The following is an 18,499-nucleotide window of genomic DNA, read 5'->3' as shown; positions in this document are numbered from 1 at the left end:
CCCAGATATGTCAAGATTCAAACATGGATGTACCCGGAGTTACTTTTTTCTATTTTTATCACACCCACCACTAATGACTATTTCACCAAGTCTAGAACATGCTCCCCCTTGTCTAAATTTGTATCTGTAAATGCCAGTACGCACAGCAAATGTGTATGTTCTTGCTTCTAACTGAACAAAGAAAACATTATACTTTCTAAATTTGCATCTGTATATGCCAGCTCCTGGACCTATTCATTACTCTCTTTGGAAGGCGCTAATGCCTCGCTCCTGTATCAATCTCTTTGGAAGGACCCTTACGGGAAAAACCAGACACAAACGTTCCTACCTAAAGGTTACAAAAAACGATACATGACGTATGTTTTACTTGGTCAATCGACGGAATATAAGGTCCAATGACCTTTCCACTTTCTTCCAAATGGTTCCAGCGCAAACCCCATGACTTGCAAAGACAATCCAATATCTGCACAATCAAAACATCCTGGCAATCAAATATCTGTCTGAAGAGATTCAAATCTCAATTGACAAACCTAATTATTACCACACCTGGAGTTTTATTATAGAAGGAAATATGTTTGAAGCACTTTCAAGACTAGTAAGAGAAATAAGTCTAACAAGTTCCTGCATAAACCCGGAAAACCTTTTTCATTTATCTGGCAAATCACACAAGGAAATATTGAAGAATGCTGCAGAATAGCCAACTTGCTTTCCATTTTCATGTTTATTTAATTCTTGTTTTAGTTTCATTTGACAACTGATATAGAATGCTAATCTAAAAGGTTTCAAGCAATCAATATCCAGTTTATGAGATAAGCTCTTTTGAAAAAGAGAAGACTATTGTACGGCACTATTGAGAAAATTGAATTCGAGATGCTTCAGATGGTAATGTTATTACAAATTGTTCCTATGCCGTTCAATAGAGTCATCAGGTGGATAATTGAAAGTGCTATGGCCTCTCTATATGAGGATGTACATGACACTGCAGACAATACTAGCAATTGTTCCTACACCCATTCAATAGATTCATGAGGCAGATCACTGAAAGCATTACAGCCTCGTCTGTATGAGGATGTACATGACACTGGATACAATGTACTGTTGGCTGCACTCATTGATAGTGCATGAAATATATTGAAGATTAAATGCATGCCAGCAATTTCTTGCTAGATGTGATAAACCCAGAATCATGACTCATATAAGCTCATTAGTCGGACATGGTGCTTCAAAACTACAGAATGACGAATCATATAAACTCATTCAGTTTGGCAATGATGCTAATATGCCTGTTGTATACCCTATAAAAAATAACATACAACAATAGAAATGCCATTGCTTGTTAGCAGCAAACATGCAACCTGTTTGGCAAGCTTTGTTTGAGAAGAGAATAGTTCACGATCTCCATCATATAATGAACGCAAGCAGCTGCAAAAAAAACAAACTCTTTTTCTCTGTCAGTGTTGTTGGGGGTGGCTTCACCCCCCTCCCAAGGGGGTTACGATAAAGAGAGAGCTAGAGAGAAAGACAAATAGAAAATGACACAAATGTGAGAGGGAAAAAATGTATATTCATTACATGCCCATAAGGGGTTTATATAATACATCCAATGTAACGGTTACACGACCATTATAAATAAGACCGTTACACATTCTTGTACACATGCACATAATTGTGCATGTGTCCATACACACTCATTCTCACACACTCATTTACTTTACACATATACATTAACCACATCATTACACCTACCCTTATGCCTCCCCGTATATTCTTACGGGTAACAGTCAACAACGAGTCCTTTCAAAATCTGTGAATCATAACAGACAATTACAAGGATATTGGTAGGATAGATGGCCATACCACAGCCAAGCTAAATGAAATGAAATAAAATGAGCTATTATATTAAGATCTTCAAAAAAGAACTGAACCATCAAAAGGAAAAGAGAGAAGTGCTACGTTAAAATGTCCATGTGAATATAGGTAACATCTATATCATAGACTAGATAACTTCTGTATATAACTAGCCTGAGATCCAATTACAATATAGGAACCATGGGTACAATTAAAGTGAACAATACAAGGTACAAAAGGAACACATATCTAGGTCAGGTAGAGAGTAAGTAGATCAGCTCATAAAAGCTCTCATAAGCCATCAAATTTGTAAAGAATCTAACTCTAGTAGAGTTGAGTATTCAGAAGCGTAGTGTGTGTGTGAGAGAGTGAGTGTATAAGCAAGAGAAGGAATCAGAGAGAATAACCAAAAAATAAGAAAACACACAGTAGGGGGATGACAGCTTATGCACTTAAGAGAGTTATATTAATTAAATTAAGATCATCAACAAAACAGAATGGGCAAAGGGGGTTTTATATAAAAGTCCTCAAGGAACTGCCATATAAAATGAGTTGGTGGAATCTAACCAAGATATCCACTTCAGTACTATTTTGTCATAAGAATATCTAATATTCTTTGACCACACTCGACAAACTACACGGATTACGATAAAGTGTGCTCACACACACTCGACAACTACACGGACTACAATAAAGTGTGCTCACAAACTTTTTCATACATCGTCCTTTTCTTCATAAGCACATTTTCACACAAGTTGACCTTGATTCTCAACATGCCCCCTCAAGGTCAATTGTGTGTCCTCTTAAGCTTGGTTGTCTTGGTGTAGTTGAGACCCGACTGCAGTTGGTCGGACTACTAGACCGTGGTTTTCCCATTGTTCCTATATACTCGATCTTGATCTAGCAATGTCAATCTTCCCGATCCAAAATTTCGAGGTTGTCAAGGGTGCCTACAGGGTCGGGTTTATCTCTAACTTCAAAAATTCTGGGCTTTGGAAAGTCTTCCTCTAAGATGTGCCGACCTTACTTTTCCGATGCCGGTCTCACTCTTCCTCTTGTATGGTGCTGATGCTCCATGTTTTCCTTCATCTTTGTACTTGTACACTCCCCCAAGCTCAACATATCGAGTGGTCTAAGGCCTAGATCCACTGAGAATTGTCGTAGCTTGTCGAGACCTAGTGCCTTAGTGAAAATATCAGCCACCTGCCTATTGGTGCCAACGTATTGGAGGTCAATGTCACCGGTCATTATGTGCTCACGGATGTAATGATAATGCACCTCGATGTGCTTAGTCCAGGCGTGAAACACCAGATTCTTTGCGAAACTGGATGCTGCTGAGATTATTGCAGCGGATCAGTATTGGCATGTTCACCAATTCATTGAGGTCTTTCATTTTTCAGCAATCTTTTAAGCCATACAGCTTCACAAGCAGCTACAATTGCAACCCTATACTCCGCCTTACTGTTTGATAGAGCGACTATTGGTTGTTTCTTGCTGCTCCAAGAGATTGCTCCACTACCGAGTGAAAACATAAATCCCGAAGTGGATCACCTATCGGATGCATTGCCCGCGCAATCAGCATCCGTGAAGCCTTCTAGTCAAAGTGGTACTCCACGTTTATAGAAGATACCATAATCAAGTGTTCCACTAATATAACGTAACACTCGTTTAGCACAATCCATGTGAGTGTCGCAGGGGGTTTCCATGAACTGGCTAATAACCCCGACCGGATAGTTGAGGTCTGGTAGGGTGATAGTTAAGTAGATAAGACTCCCGATGATTTGGTGATATTGTGTCGGCTCACAGAATTTTCCAAGATCTGCAGTTCACTTCATATTTCGATCAAGCGGTGTCGAGATGGACTTACACTCGGTCATTCCGAACTTGTAAAGCAAGTTCAGCACATAGTGTTGTTGTGAGAGTAGGAACCCTTCTAGAGTTTGAATGATCACGATGCCGAGAAAATAATGTAAGTCATTCAGATCCTTCATCTCGAACTTCTCTAAAAGCAACTTCAGAAAATAATGTATGCCGCGAATAGTCGTCAATGAAGGTAACGAAGTACCTACACCCACCAATTGTCGTTGTTTGAGCTGGGCCCCATACATCTGAGTGGATGACGTCCAAGAAGCCTTTACTCACATTTATTTCGCTTAGGAATGGATGCCTATGTTGCTTGCCTAGCTAGCACGCCTCACATACATTATCAGAATGTTTCTAAGTAAATCGTGGCAATCCCTGCACAGCCCTTTTTGTTTGCATTGATCGGAGTTTACCGAGGTTTACATGGTCAACCCTTTTGTGCCACAACTCAATATCAGATTCAGCCTTGAGTCCCTTTGCATACATTGCTGTGTTCACCTCAATCGCATCAAGAATAAACATACGACCTTCTCTTCTTGCATGAGCGATAAGTTGGCCCTTATCCTCGATGAAGCAACCTTCTTGGTTGAATCACACTTGCATTCCTTGTTCGACAATTTGGCCAACTGAGACCAAATTCTTTGTGATAGTTGGGACATGCAATACACCCTTCATGTAGTCCTCAAGGGACTACCATATTAAATGTGCTGGTGGAATCTAACCAAGATATCCACTTGAGTACGATTTTGTCATAAGAATATCTAATATTCTTTGACCACATTAACACTCGACAACTACACGTATTACAATAAAGTGTGCTCACACACACTCTACACGGAGTACAATAAAGTGTGCTCACACACTTTTTCACACATCATCCTTTTCAGAATAAGCACATGTTCACACAAGTTGAGCTTGATTCTCAACAAATTTCGTCCATGAGATTGTCCCCGATCTTGGCCAATGAATATATCCTCCACTGCAGGCCACATCTTCCATGTGATAATATAAACCGTTAGCATCTGGGATAAGCAAAATGAATTTCACAGTCAAACAATAACCATCCAATAAGTGTTGGTTGAGCTTTCTCGAGGTCTCTTTGAACGGTTTTCCGAAGAAGTCTAAAATCTGCCATTGTAGAGGCATTGGCTATCCACTCCCCAATAGCAACTCTCTAAATCTAGGGGTCTCTAGTAAAAAAAAGCCCTAAGAAGATAATCCATGGCTATTCTACTATGCTTCTCGGAGGCTGGGGAATAGAAACTCTTCATTGATCATTGATCCATACGAATCATGGGGATCTTTGACTGTAGAAGTCTTCATTATAAACTGTGCAGTGGCATACACAGCTCCTCAGACTCTGGTTATGTATGACATAATGGACATATCGTCTGGTCGAAAGGCACAACCACACACCTGATGAGATGCAGCTCCATCCAATGTTGCATCTCAATCCAGCGCATTTCATGAATCCATCCTCTGGGATGTGGTGAGAGATGGTGCATCCAAGGACTACACTGAAACAGAGCCCCTAGGGATGTAGAGACAGACAATAGAGAATATGGATATTGGAAAAACACATAATCTATTAAGAGTTAGTTATCTATAATGGAAATAGCCACATGAAAGTTTGAGATAGCTCTGAACACCATGGAAGTGCTTGAGAGAGACCTCTATACCTACCTTATATCATAATCACAATGCATGGCTAGGTATGCAGGAAAATTTTATCACATCCCAGACCAGCCACCAGTACCATAAACCCTGCACCCTACACCCTGCCCCATCTCCTTCACTTATTCACCAGGGACATGGTTTCCTATGCCACTTCATGATTACAAAATGGACGAGCAGTTGATCACTTGGGGATTCAGCCTGAGCATTTTATATATACTCATGACTCCACACTCTGCGTGGAAGAATTATTGCACACCTTGTTTGATGTTACCCACTGAGTGGATGATGATTGATATTGTACCTATCCACAAAGAAGGACCAAGTCTTTGCTTGCTTGCTGTTAATTATACAAACTACAGGAAAACTTAAGTGCCATTACATGAGCAGGCATGACGGACTGAGATGTCAGTAATCTACACTCTTATGAACACACGAGATGTAATAAGAGGTTGTAATTAATGTGAATAGATTAAATAGAACAATGATTGTAGTTAGCTGCAAACCAGTATAAATTTGCATGGAAGTTTATCCTTCCTGGATATTCCGGAGCATTGAACTCAATTTCTATCTTTGGAAATATACTGTATAAGTTCCATTTGCCAGCTCTCCAAGCAGACTCGTACTGTAAAAAAAAATTACATTGGGACTTAAATCATCTCAACATCAAAAAAAGGTCAAACATATCATAAACACACATGAGCATTTGATTTCTCACCTGTAGTTCTTGAAATTCAACGTTTCTTTCCAGGGTTTCTCTTTCCATAGATAGCCCTTTACAATACATCTTCAAAATATGATCACAACCTGTCTGTTGCAAAGACCTCATCAAACTTTTATTATATTCAAATTGATTGGGGGAAGCAACAGCTTCCATTTCTGCTACGAGGAATGTATTTGAAGCCGTAGATTTCATTTTTGCTGAGCTCACAAAATCTTTATTTCTAAGAAGAAGATCATAGCCTTCAACCGCTTTACTCCAATTCCCCTCATGTTCGTATATTAGTACTTGTGGCATAAGCTGTTGAAAAACAGAGTAGTACAGAGTTGAATCATCAACTTCTGGGTATATCTGATTCCATAAATCTTTATTTGTCATCGGAAACATAACAAACCTTATGTGATTGAACTACACCATACACACCATCAGGTTCATTGATTCTAGAATAAACCTCCAACAGAAGTTCCACATGGATAGGAAGCTGTCAAATAATCATCAACAGCGGCAAGATAAACAAATTGATAAAACACTGGTCCGAAGCAAAAGTCATAATACAACATGGTAGAAGAATAATTCACCTCTTCATCATCTGAAAAATCTGGCTCTCCGAGACTGAGTCTTCCATATTTTCCCTCACACCAATGCTCAATATAGAGAGCTGAAGTGAAGTATGCTCCACATTTCTGCATAGAATACCACAATATAGAACATCATAGGTTACCAGAAATAAAACTACTCAACCTCTACCCTATTCTGTCTAAAACTTACTTGTGCTACTTTTGCAGTTTTCAAATAGTCAATGTCCAGCCAATAAACCTTGCAATAGAACAGACAGAGTGAGTGGATATACTGTAAAAAATACGTAGATTTAGTTTTACATACTGCATATGGCATCCAAATTCAAGTGCTGAAATTTAGAAGAAAAAGTGACAGCACAGTTTTTTTATGAATTAAAATCAGTCACAAGGGTTACAAAAGGCAGATTGAAGGTGGAATTCCGAGACTGTTACTGACTAAATCTTGCATGAAAAGATCCATATATTGTATTTAATCATCACTCAAAATTACAATCTGACGCGAAAATATCCATATATTGTTCAACAAAGTCAACAAACAAGAGGCCAAAATGGAAGTTTTGTCTCATCTTTGATAACTGCAAACCAAAATAAACACAAACAAATAAAAAAGATGAGACAACACTTACAATTACATCGTAAGTGCTATCTCATCTTAAATTTTATCAAGTAAAAAAAAGTAAATAAGATAAAAAGTGACTAAAGCATATTGTTATCAGTAGATGTAAGATTTTGCATCAAATATATTGATATTTTTGTCTTCGACAGATCTCTAGCATAGGTTGATCCGGAATGGAGAGGTCTCCGAAGCGAGGGAAGTACCTGCGATGGTAGCAGATAATGGTCTTTACCTATCGATAACAAGGGTGGTGAGATTGTGGTCCATGAGGCCGGGCCCTACGTCATGGCAAATTGCTATTACCTGATCTATTGTAGCCCCTTTGTTATGCCCTGGTTGGGAGTCCATTTCTGTAGTTCTTGATTGACTTGTCGCAACAGGACTAAGGAACTTTGTGATTGATATACTGAGAGATCACCGAAGCAAGGGAAACATCTGCATTTGTGGGAAGTAACGGGTGGTGAGATCGTAGTCCACAAGGCTGGGGCCTATGCACACGACAAATTGCTATTGCCTGATCTATCTTAACCCATTTGCAATATCTTGGTCAGAATCCCACTTGTTTCATCTTAAAATGTTATCTTCACAACAAAACAAAATAAGTTGGACAACAGTACAACAAGTCATCAATAGAGAACAATCACATATTTCTTTAGCCACATCACTTTCTTGTTGTTCTCAAAGGCAAAAGACATTGTAAGATGTAACCTCTTGTTTGGTCCTGTAGGCCACTTTAGCCTCTTAAAAGACATTACCTTTTTTCTGTAGCTATATTAACATCTTCCCACGTGCTTGCCACACTTCAGAAATCTCTCCCTTCTGGATTAACCCATGCTAGAGATCTTTCAAAGACAGAAAACACAATCTATTTGACTTGAGAATCGTACACGTATAGATAACGGGATACTTTCATCTTTAATTTACTTTTTATTTAGGTGCATTTGTTTTGGTTTTATCGAAGATGGGAGAACATTTTAAGATGTAATCTCTTAATTTGTATTTAGGCCACTTTGACCTCTCAAAAGACATAAATGTATCTTTTTCCTTTACAGGACCTAGGTTCTCCTTACAGGAGGCTGCTTGTGCCCGACTTTCTCGTGGATATGCAGCCCTTGGTGCTCTCGAGAGACAATCTGCAGATCTGCAGTTCCAAGAGCCACGGACTAAGCTATGGTTATTTGATACACTTGTCACACCAACTCTCCTCTATGTAGTAGAAACATTGGGACTGAGTCTGAACCAAGCAAATCATTGGAAAGATTTAGAGAGACCTTTACTATCAATGATTACTCGCATGATAAGGAGCAAAGCATTGGTGCCCTACGATATAATCCGGGCAGAGATGGGAGCAGCACCTATAATAACCGAGGCATTGTTCCGATCAGTGACATTTATCCAACGTCTTTGGGAGCTCCCTAAACGAAGGTACCCAAGGTTGGCACTTATGTCATCAAGACAACTCGCTGAAAATGGAGACACTCATTGTTGGTATGCTAAAATGCAGCAATGGTTCGAGTCACGTGGGATGAGTATAAATGCAGTACCGCTGTTCCAATATAGCTTTGGCTGTCCCCACCTAAATATGACCAAAGTGGAACATAATAGAGTGATCCGGACTGATATTATTAACTTGGAAAACAAGATAATATGGATCAGCCCGAAAATACCACTTGGTACATAGGTGGCCCACTATAAGATGCACTTCTTACATACATCAAAAGATGGATTCGTCATCTAGCCACCTTATATGGACATACATCTATCCTATGCACTACATAGTGTGATAGGGCAGTTACGAACTTCATCACATCAGCTATAGATTGCGGTAGGCAGGTATACATGACAGAGTTTGCCAATTGTGTCATCAAGGAGTGGAATCTGAGGAACACTATGTTTGTCATTGTAGTGTGTTTAATGAAATCAGAGGGAGATACCATTGCCTCTTTAAATAAGACTTTGGCCCACTACGCAAGGTAATGGAATATTAGGACCAACAATGCCTAGGACTTTTCTTGCTAGAGATCAAGGGACATTGGGAAAAGTTGTTGAAGAATACAGCCACACAAGCTCATCCACAAAGAACAATCACAACTTCCTTTAGCCCGATCACTCCTACTAATCCTACAAGTCCATCACGGGATACACAAACGGGCTCTAGACCAGGACATAATAAAGGGGTTACAATTGATCTGGCAATAGCAATTTGCCATGCACATAGGCCCCGGCCCCATGGCCCACGACCTCGACACCCTTGTCATCAACAGATAAAAGCCAGCATCTCCCGCCATCATAGGTGCTTCCCTCGCTTCAAAGACATTTCCATTTTGGATCGACCTATGCTAGAGATCGTTTGAAGACAAAAGTTACAATATATCTAACTTGAGAATCTCACATGTAGCGAAACCAAATTCCCTTGTCTCTTGTTATCTTATTTACTATTATGTTTACTAAGTAATATTTAAAGTTAAGATATAATCTCATGTTTGGTCCTATATGCCATTTTGGCCTCTTAAAAGACGTGAATATATCTTTGTTTTTTTCTTAGGCTACAAGATAATCGAGGGCTACACAAGCAAGGCTTGAGCACAACATTCAAAAGAGGCCACAACCCTGACACCAAGTTTCTCGACAGATCAAGGCCATTATCACCCAACATAGAGCTTTACTGGGTTCAGCCGACCTCTCAATCTTGGATTGATCCATGTTTTAGAAGTCTCAGTCCAGGTTTAGAAATTTAATTTTACTAATTTAGTTCTATTTATTTTGGTTTGTTGTTTGGCTCAAAACTGATGGTAACTTACCAAATCGATACATATCCACATAGAAGTATGCTTATATGGACATTCATAAAAAGCTAAGGTTCTAAACACCAGGAAAGATGAAAGGATTCTTTTAAATATCGTATTGTTTCATAGAAGAGACAAGACGATGTTGCAATGGAGAAAGAAAGAAAAATATGTTAATGTCTTTTAGGAGGCCAAAATGACATATTAGATTTTCAATTAGAATTTTTATCGTCCATAAAGAGGCCAATTTTTGTTAGATATAATCAATGATCAGCCCCAAGTTGTAAATCTATCCCCATATGTGCTCTTAGAGTGCACATTTTGTGATAGCGCCCCAAATGAGGAGCGGCTAGTGTGCAACTCGACCATATGGGTCGATAAGGTGTTAATCTAGGAAACCGTAGATGCGTAGGACACAATATATTTAGGAAAGAGAGAAATAGATAAAAGGATTGTCTAATCAAGTCAGCTAGAATATTTTGTGGGCAAGTTACGATGTACTTAGTCTTGAAGTATGCGTCATTGACTTCAAGATAAGTATTATCTAGCACTAGCCTGTACCTAGGGAGTTGGGTCATATTAAATGACAAGTCAGTTGACAGAAAAGGAATATCTCCACTACTGTCAACTGACTTGCACATTTATACTAAGACCAAACATAGATTATAAGTCACTTTTCTCACACAGTGGTTAGATTGATCATTAGTCCCCACTAATTTTGTAGTGAGCCGGTCCATATCCTATCTAAGCTCTAAGGTGTGAGCGCATGGGAAAACTACCATTTTGAACTACTCTCATATGTAATAGAAATTCTGTTTTCATATATCCATCTCTGCAGTTGTAACTCTATATACCTATCTACTCGATTCTCAATATTTCTAATATGGTATCAGAGCGAAGAGGTTGATCTAGATTAGGTATATACGGGTAGTTGTTGTCTAGCAACAGAGAGAAATAGAGAGAGAGAGAGAGAGAGAGACAGCGTATCAATGGCCTTGTCCACGAATGTTGCAGCTGCTCCATTGCGCATTCGCCCACCTCCATTGTCTGATGGAAAGCTAGATGGAACCAACTACACTCTATGGAAGTTCAAAATGTCTGCCATTTTGGATTCCTACGAGTTGTTGGAAACAATCATGGGACCCACAGGGGGAGACCCTGAGCCCATGGCAACCTTTGACCCTGCACAGCCTACCACATCAATTCCTCCAAATGCTGATCTACTTCGAGCCTGGAAGAGAAGGAATGCTGATGCGCTATGTACCATAGTCACTGGTGTATGTGACTCCGTACTAACACTAGTGCAACATACAACTAGGGCACATGAAGCTTGGAGCATATTGGCCAGCCAGTATGAGACCAGAAACTATACAAGGATACAAAACCTCGAAAATCAGCTTGCTGCAGAGAAGCTCGCTGATGGAGAGAAAGTAGAATCCTTTGTAAAAAGGATTAAGGATCTTCAAGATCAGCTGGCGGCTGTTGGAGTAGTCGTCTCTCAAGAGGATATGGCTCGTCGGTGCATTCGAGTACTTCCTTTCAAGTATGATGGCATTGTGACAGCATTGAACACTCAGGTTCGACCCACTCCTTTAAAATTTGATGAACTAAGTGCAATGCTGCTTGAAGAGGAGCTTCGGCTGAAGACAAGAGAAGAAAGGGAAGATTCAGCATTTGTCTCTAGGACTAAGGGTGAAGGGGCATCCAATTCAAACAATGCGAATAGGATACCGAAGAAGAAGAAGTTCAATGGATCGTGTTTCTACTGTGACAAGAAGGGTCACACAATCAAGGATTGTCGAAAGAAGATGGCGGATGAGAAGAATGGTTCTAATAAGACTTCTTGGAGAGAGCCCGAGTCCGCTAACAATGTCGTAGATGAACTTGAGTTATGGGTCGCAACTGAAGAAGTGTGTTCTTCAGTTGACACTCAAGTTGTTGATGAGTCTTGGATTCTCGATAGTGGAGCATCCCGACATATGACCAGTAATCGTGACTGGTACAGTTCTTGGACACCTCTACAAGAGCCCATCAATGTTGTGGTCGGGAACAATGCTCGATGTCCGGCCAAAGGAACCGGAACCGTCTCCCTCAAAGCAACGACCGGTGGGACAAAGCATCTCTCTCAAGTGTTGTACGTGCCAGATCTGAAGAAGAATCTACTGTCCATTTCTGCACTGACTGACAAGGGTCTTGATGTTCGATTCAAGAAGTCGGGTGCAGAAATAACAGATTCTGCTGGCAAGGTTGTAGGAATAGGGGTGAGGCGCAACAATCTCTATGAGCTGAGCGCGTTTACCATTTCTACTGACCACAGCACAAGTACCAACACAAAGCAATGGCATGAGAGATTTGGGCATCTCAACATTGCTGTGTTGAAGGAGATGAAGAAGTCGAATATGGTAGTTGGGTTGCCAACCCTATCTGACTTAAGTCATGTTTGTGATGCTTGTATGATGGGCAAGCATCAAAGATCAGCCATTCCAAAAGAGAGTCAAAATCGGGCAAAGACTCCTCTACAGCTAATACACATTGACCTCTCTGGAAAAATGGTGACTCCTGCAATGGGTGGATCTCTCTACTATATGCTAATAGTCGACGACTTCAGCAGAAAGATGTGGGTTTACTTCCTTCGGGAGAAGGCTGAAGCTTTTAAAATCTTCAAAAGATGGCATAAGTTTGTCGAGCGAGAGTCTGGAAAGTTAGTGAAGGAGCTACGCTCTGATCGAGGTGGAGAATTCTTATCAATAGAATTCTGTGAGTATTGCAAAGAGCATGGAATTAAGCGCCAACTTACAACTGCCTACACCCCACAACAAAATGGCGTTGTCGAACGTCGAAATCGAACAGTTGTCGAGATGGCTAGGTGTATGTTGAAGGCACAAGCGCTGCCCGACCCATTCTGGGCTGAAGCAGTGAATACAGCAGTTTACATCCTCAATCGGAGCTACACGAAGGCACTTCAAGGGAAAACACCCCAAGAAGCTTATTCAGGCAAGAAACCTTCAGTACTGCACTTCAGAACCTTTGGGTGTATGTGCTACGCACATATTCCAGATGTGAGCAGAAAGAAGTTGGATGCTAAAAGCAAAAAGTGTATCTTTCTCGGATATAGTGAAGAGTCAAAGGCCTATCGACTCTACGATCCAGAGGCAAGAAAGATATTGACAAGCCGCGATGTGGTGTTCGATGAGGAACAACCACAGCTAGCTGAGAACAACGATTCTCAAGTTATCTCATCAACTGAAGAAGTATTTTACCCAATCCCGACCCATTATCCAAAAAAGGAAGCTGAACCATCTGATGGTAATGGTTCACTAGTTCAGCCTATGCCAGTCCCACATGTAAAGAAAATACCTAAGTGGGCTCAACAACTCTTCAATGATCATACTCCTAAAGTTGAGTTTCCTGAAACTTCAACTGATGGATTACGAAGATCAAGAAGAATACAGGAGCAAGGAAGAACCTCTGACCACATTGTCAACATGGCTCTGATGGTGGACATCATAGGCTCAGTGAGTGAGCCGACCTCGGTGGAGGAAGCTATGGCTGACCCGAAGTGGAAAGAGGCGATGATATCAGAATATGATAGCATCATGAAAAATGACACATGGGAGTTGGTAGAGAGGCCAACAAAGAAGAAGGTGATAGGCACGAAGTGGGTATGGAAAGTAAAGTATAAAGCTGATGGCTCTTTGGAGAAATTCAAGGCCAGGCTAGTAGCGCAAGGATACTCCCAAATTGAAGGGTTCGATGTACAAGAAACATTTGCCCCGACAGCTCGCATGACAACAATTCGAATGGTCATAGCGTTGGCTGCTTCAAGAGGATGGCCGATTTATCAAATGGATGTCAAATCAGCATTTCTGAATGGGCATCTCAAGGAGGAGGTATATGTGACACAACCACCGGGGTTTGAGATACCGAATTCAGAAAACAAAGTTTGCAAGCTGAAGAAGGCACTATATGGTCTAAAGCAAGCACCAAGAGCTTGGAACAAGAGGATAGACAGCTTCTTACGATCAATCGACTTTAAGCAATGTGCTTCGGATGCAAGTATGTATGTCAAAATGAAGGACGGGAAACAAGTCATCATTATCATTTACGTGGATGATCTAGTACTTACTGGTGACCATGAAGAGTGCATTGGCCAAACACAAGAGTGTTTGAAAACTGAGTTTGAAATGACAGACTTGGGGATTCTACACTACTTCCTTGGAATTGAGGTTTGGCAAACCTCGGTCGGCATCTTCATGTCACAAAGAAAGTATGCAACAGAGATCTTGAAGACCTTCGGGATGATGGACAGCAAGTCGAAGTCGACTCCAATGGAGTCAAACTGCAAGCTATCCCAAGAAGACTCATCACCAATGGTTGACATAAGGAAGTATAGACAACTAGTAGGAAGTCTAATTTTCCTATGCAACACTAGGCCGGATATTTGTTTTGCAGTCAATGTGGTGAGTCGATTCAGCAACAAGCCGAAGGAGACTCATTGGAAAGCTGCTCTACGTGTATTAAAGTACATTGTGGGTACTTTAAATTATGGAATCTTCTACAAGCCAACAATTGACCAACTTAGTGGATATTGCGACTCCGATTGGGCTGGAGATAGTGATTCCAGAAAATCAGTTTCTGGATATTGTTTTTCAATAGGATCTGGAGCTGTTTCATGGAGTAGTAAAAAACAACCAACAGTGGCACTATCTTCAACGGAGGCAGAATACAAAGCAGCATGCATAGCGGCATGCGAGGTAGTTTGGCTAAGAAGAATCCTTATGGATGTGGCAGTCCCAATAAGGACGGCAACGGTATTGAGGTGTGACAATCAGAGTTGCATGGCCATTGCCAAGAACCCCGTATTTCATGCACGTACTAAACACATAGAGATTCAGTATCACTATGTGCGGGAGCTAATAAATGATGAGATTGTGGAGCTTGAGTACTGTCCAACATCAGAAAATGCTGCAGATATCTTCACAAAGGCGCTTGGAGCAGAACAGTTGCAACAACACCTTCGACGACTAGGTGTTGGCCCAATTCCAAGTGAACTCAATGGGTTGATCATTGAGGGGGCGTGTTAGATATAATCAATGATCAGCCCCAAGTTGTAAATCTATCCCCATATGTGCTCTTAGAGTGCACATTTTGTGATAGCGCCCCAAATGAGGAGCGGCTAGTGTGCAACTCGACCATATGGGTCGATAAGGTGTTAATCTAGGAAACCGTAGATGCGTAGGACACAATATATTTAGGAAAGAGAGAAATAGATAAAAGGATTGTCTAATCAAGTCAGCTAGAATATTTTGTGGGCAAGTTACGATGTACTTAGTCTTGAAGTATGCGTCATTGACTTCAAGATAAGTATTATCTAGCACTAGCCTGTACCTAGGGAGTTGGGTCATATTAAATGACAAGTCAGTTGACAGAAAAGGAATATCTCCACTACTGTCAACTGACTTGCACATTTATACTAAGACCAAACATAGATTATAAGTCACTTTTCTCACACAGTGGTTAGATTGATCATTAGTCCCCACTAATTTTGTAGTGAGCCGGTCCATATCCTATCTAAGCTCTAAGGTGTGAGCGCATGGGAAAACTACCATTTTGAACTACTCTCATATGTAATAGAAATTCTGTTTTCATATATCCATCTCTGCAGTTGTAACTCTATATACCTATCTACTCGATTCTCAATATTTCTAATAATTTTGACCTATATGACCAAAGTATACATGTGTTCTTGATATGTGTCTCCTTCCTAAGAAGGGGTATTCATACATTGAAGCACAACGTCTCTATGTGTGAATAAAGCATACACATATGAGCTCAACCTTCTAGGTGGTGTCTTAAGTATAGCACTTAAGTCATCATTCCCTCTTAGTATGTCAACATGTCTTGAACGAATTGCACTATATGTCGAGCATGTGAAGAGCAAGTGACATTCATCCTCTACCATGCCTTCATTACATACTTTACATGTTTTCAAATTCATTACATTTTGATACCATGATGTACTTCAATACCTAACTTGTGAGAACAAGTGCGAAGTAGTGTAAGGGCTCTAAGAGCATTACTACTCATATTGGATATGAGATAAGGTTGGATACGATCAATAGGCATTCTTGCTTTATATTGAGACCAACATTTAGGGTTGAAATTAGCAATGTAGTATTCTAGCTTTGTCCTCTTAGGATCTTCCCACTTCATCCTTAATGATTCCACCTACCTTTCCTCAATCATTACATAATGCATAGCATCGCTCAAAAGCTCTAAAAGATCATCCACACCCCATCTTCTAAACCATTTCCTTATGTCAACAACCCAACCAAATGAAAGAATCTTATTCTTATGATTCTTTTGTGGCTTACATCCAACATTCCAAGCAAGATGTGGTAATCAATGATTTGGCAAGAGATTGCATCTTAAAATGTTGTCTCATATTTCAAAACAAACCAAAATAAAAATTAACTAAATATAGGGTACTCTCAAAAATCTAGTTGGCTAAGAAATCTAGATAGACAGAAACTTCTGGCTTCAGAAGATCTCCAACATGGAGAGACCAAAGAACTTTATCATCATTGTCGAGGTTATCACATATAAAAGATTCAACGAATTTAAGAATGCATGCATTCTCTACCTTTGCATTGGCCCTCCTATTCTTGTACTCTGCCCCCAATTTCATGTGCGCAAGAACATCGCAATGTCGAAGTTCATTCAATGCATCTATAAATAGTTGTATGGACCTTGTGTTGTGGTTTTTTCCACCGAAAATATGTCTTTCTACCTGTTGTAAAGAGTGGAATCTCGTAGCTCCAAATTTCAGACATAAAATGCCAGCTACTTGAAAAACGAATAATTACCTGAATTGATATCAATTTGCAGATGTTGCTGCTTATGCCATTTGTCATTGCCAAGCTTCCAAGTACATGAGGGAGAAGTGACTCGGCAAGAGACACTTTGCAATGAACAACCCCTTGACACAATCTAAAAATTTAATTCAGAAAAGGGTGTTAGAAATACAGGAGTAACAAGATGGTTAGCATGCTACAACTGCCAGAAACGGATTATAAAACACAGAAATTGGTATTGAAGAAATCTGAGACTTGTATAATAGTGGTTTACACAGAACTGCTATTTAAGTACAAGCTAATTATAAAATTAAGAGGAAAGACGAATTGAGAGACTGGAAAAGAAAGAGGTGCAAAAGTTAGTTACTTGCAAAAAGAATGTAACTCTTTGAGGCAAGCTGCCATCATAGATTGACATATTCGCATTCATGGGGGTTACCAAACGAATGCATACGAATACGCATAAGAATGCATGAAAAAATATTCGTTAAAAAAAAAAGAAAAAAAAGAGTTCATACTTTTTAGTTTCTAATATATATATATTATATAACAAAGAGACTTTCACATTAAATAGGGGATATTTAACTTCACATTAAAAAGGGGACTTACATTGAATAATATTTTTATATAATAGATGGAAAACTTAAAAGTTAAAAGTATTTGTTTTATTTTTAATAAATATAAAAATAAAAATAATAATAAATAAAAGCTTCATTAATTCCCTGCTTTTTACTCTCCCACAAAATTTGATGTTTTTATTATTAAAACGGGACCTCATACTAATAATATTTTTATAATATATATAAAACTTAAATGTATTTATTTTATTTTTTAATAAAATAAAAGATAAATTAAAATAAATAAATAAAAGGTTCCGATAACTTTCATATTTTTATCTCACATTAAAAATGGGAACTCACACTAATAATATTTTTTTATAATATATATAAAACTTAAATGTATATGTTTTATTTTTTAATAAAACAATATATAATATATATATATATGTAAAATAAATAGAATAAATAAAAGATTCTCATAAATTTTCCTATTTTTATCTCACATTAAAAAAGGGACTTCTCACTAATAATATTCCTATAATAGATGAAAAACTTTTTGTTTTATTTTTAATAATAAATAAATAAAATGTTCATTAATTCCCCATTTTTTACTCTCTTGACATTAAAAAGGGGACCTTAGACTAGTAATATTTTTATATAGTATATGTAAAAATATTTGTTTTTTAAATAATAAATAAATAAACGAATGGTTCTGTAATATTCTTGGGGTCATTTTGTATTCTCAAATTCTACGAATATTACAGATGTCAAATATTACGAATTTCACGCATGGGTCAATCTATGGCTGCCATCTTAAGACAACCTGAGAAATATTACTAGTCTAAGGTCCCCTTTTTAATCTCAACAGTTACTCCAGCCTAACTGTTCCATCATTATCCAGTTCTCTAGTGATGACATAGGAGACATTAATATCCTTTTCTTTCTTCTTTGAGAGCGGTTATAGTTACGGTTTCACACGTATCATAGAAGTTATGCTTT

The 18,499-nt window shown here is 39.1% G+C and overlaps 1 protein-coding gene across 1 annotated transcript in view; it reads right to left on the bottom strand.

Moving 5' to 3' along the window:
• Positions 1–18,499, bottom strand: part of ATM (Serine/Threonine-kinase ATM-like protein) — a 58,602-nt gene that overhangs the window by 8,854 nt on the left and 31,249 nt on the right. The window contains exons 44-53 of the mRNA XM_087320518.1: positions 16,953–17,076; positions 16,730–16,876; positions 6,875–6,922; positions 6,685–6,789; positions 6,501–6,587; positions 6,104–6,406; positions 5,892–6,010; positions 1,356–1,422; positions 547–621; positions 368–463 (exon numbers count right to left, since the gene is read on the bottom strand). Coding sequence (XP_087176644.1) covers positions 368–463; positions 547–621; positions 1,356–1,422; positions 5,892–6,010; positions 6,104–6,406; positions 6,501–6,587; positions 6,685–6,789; positions 6,875–6,922; positions 16,730–16,876; positions 16,953–17,076 — 1,171 coding nt within the window. The remainder of the gene's footprint in view (positions 1–367; positions 464–546; positions 622–1,355; positions 1,423–5,891; positions 6,011–6,103; positions 6,407–6,500; positions 6,588–6,684; positions 6,790–6,874; positions 6,923–16,729; positions 16,877–16,952; positions 17,077–18,499) is intronic.

This window comes from Azolla caroliniana, unplaced genomic scaffold, assembly GCF_043228905.1.
Source record: "Azolla caroliniana isolate FFs.n. ecotype wild unplaced genomic scaffold, voAzoCaro1.0.p SCAF_5, whole genome shotgun sequence".
Classification (NCBI taxonomy): domain Eukaryota; kingdom Viridiplantae; phylum Streptophyta; class Polypodiopsida; order Salviniales; family Salviniaceae; genus Azolla; species Azolla caroliniana.
The sequence above is the reverse complement of the archived record's forward strand: the minus strand, read 5'-3'. Positions and strand labels throughout refer to the sequence as shown.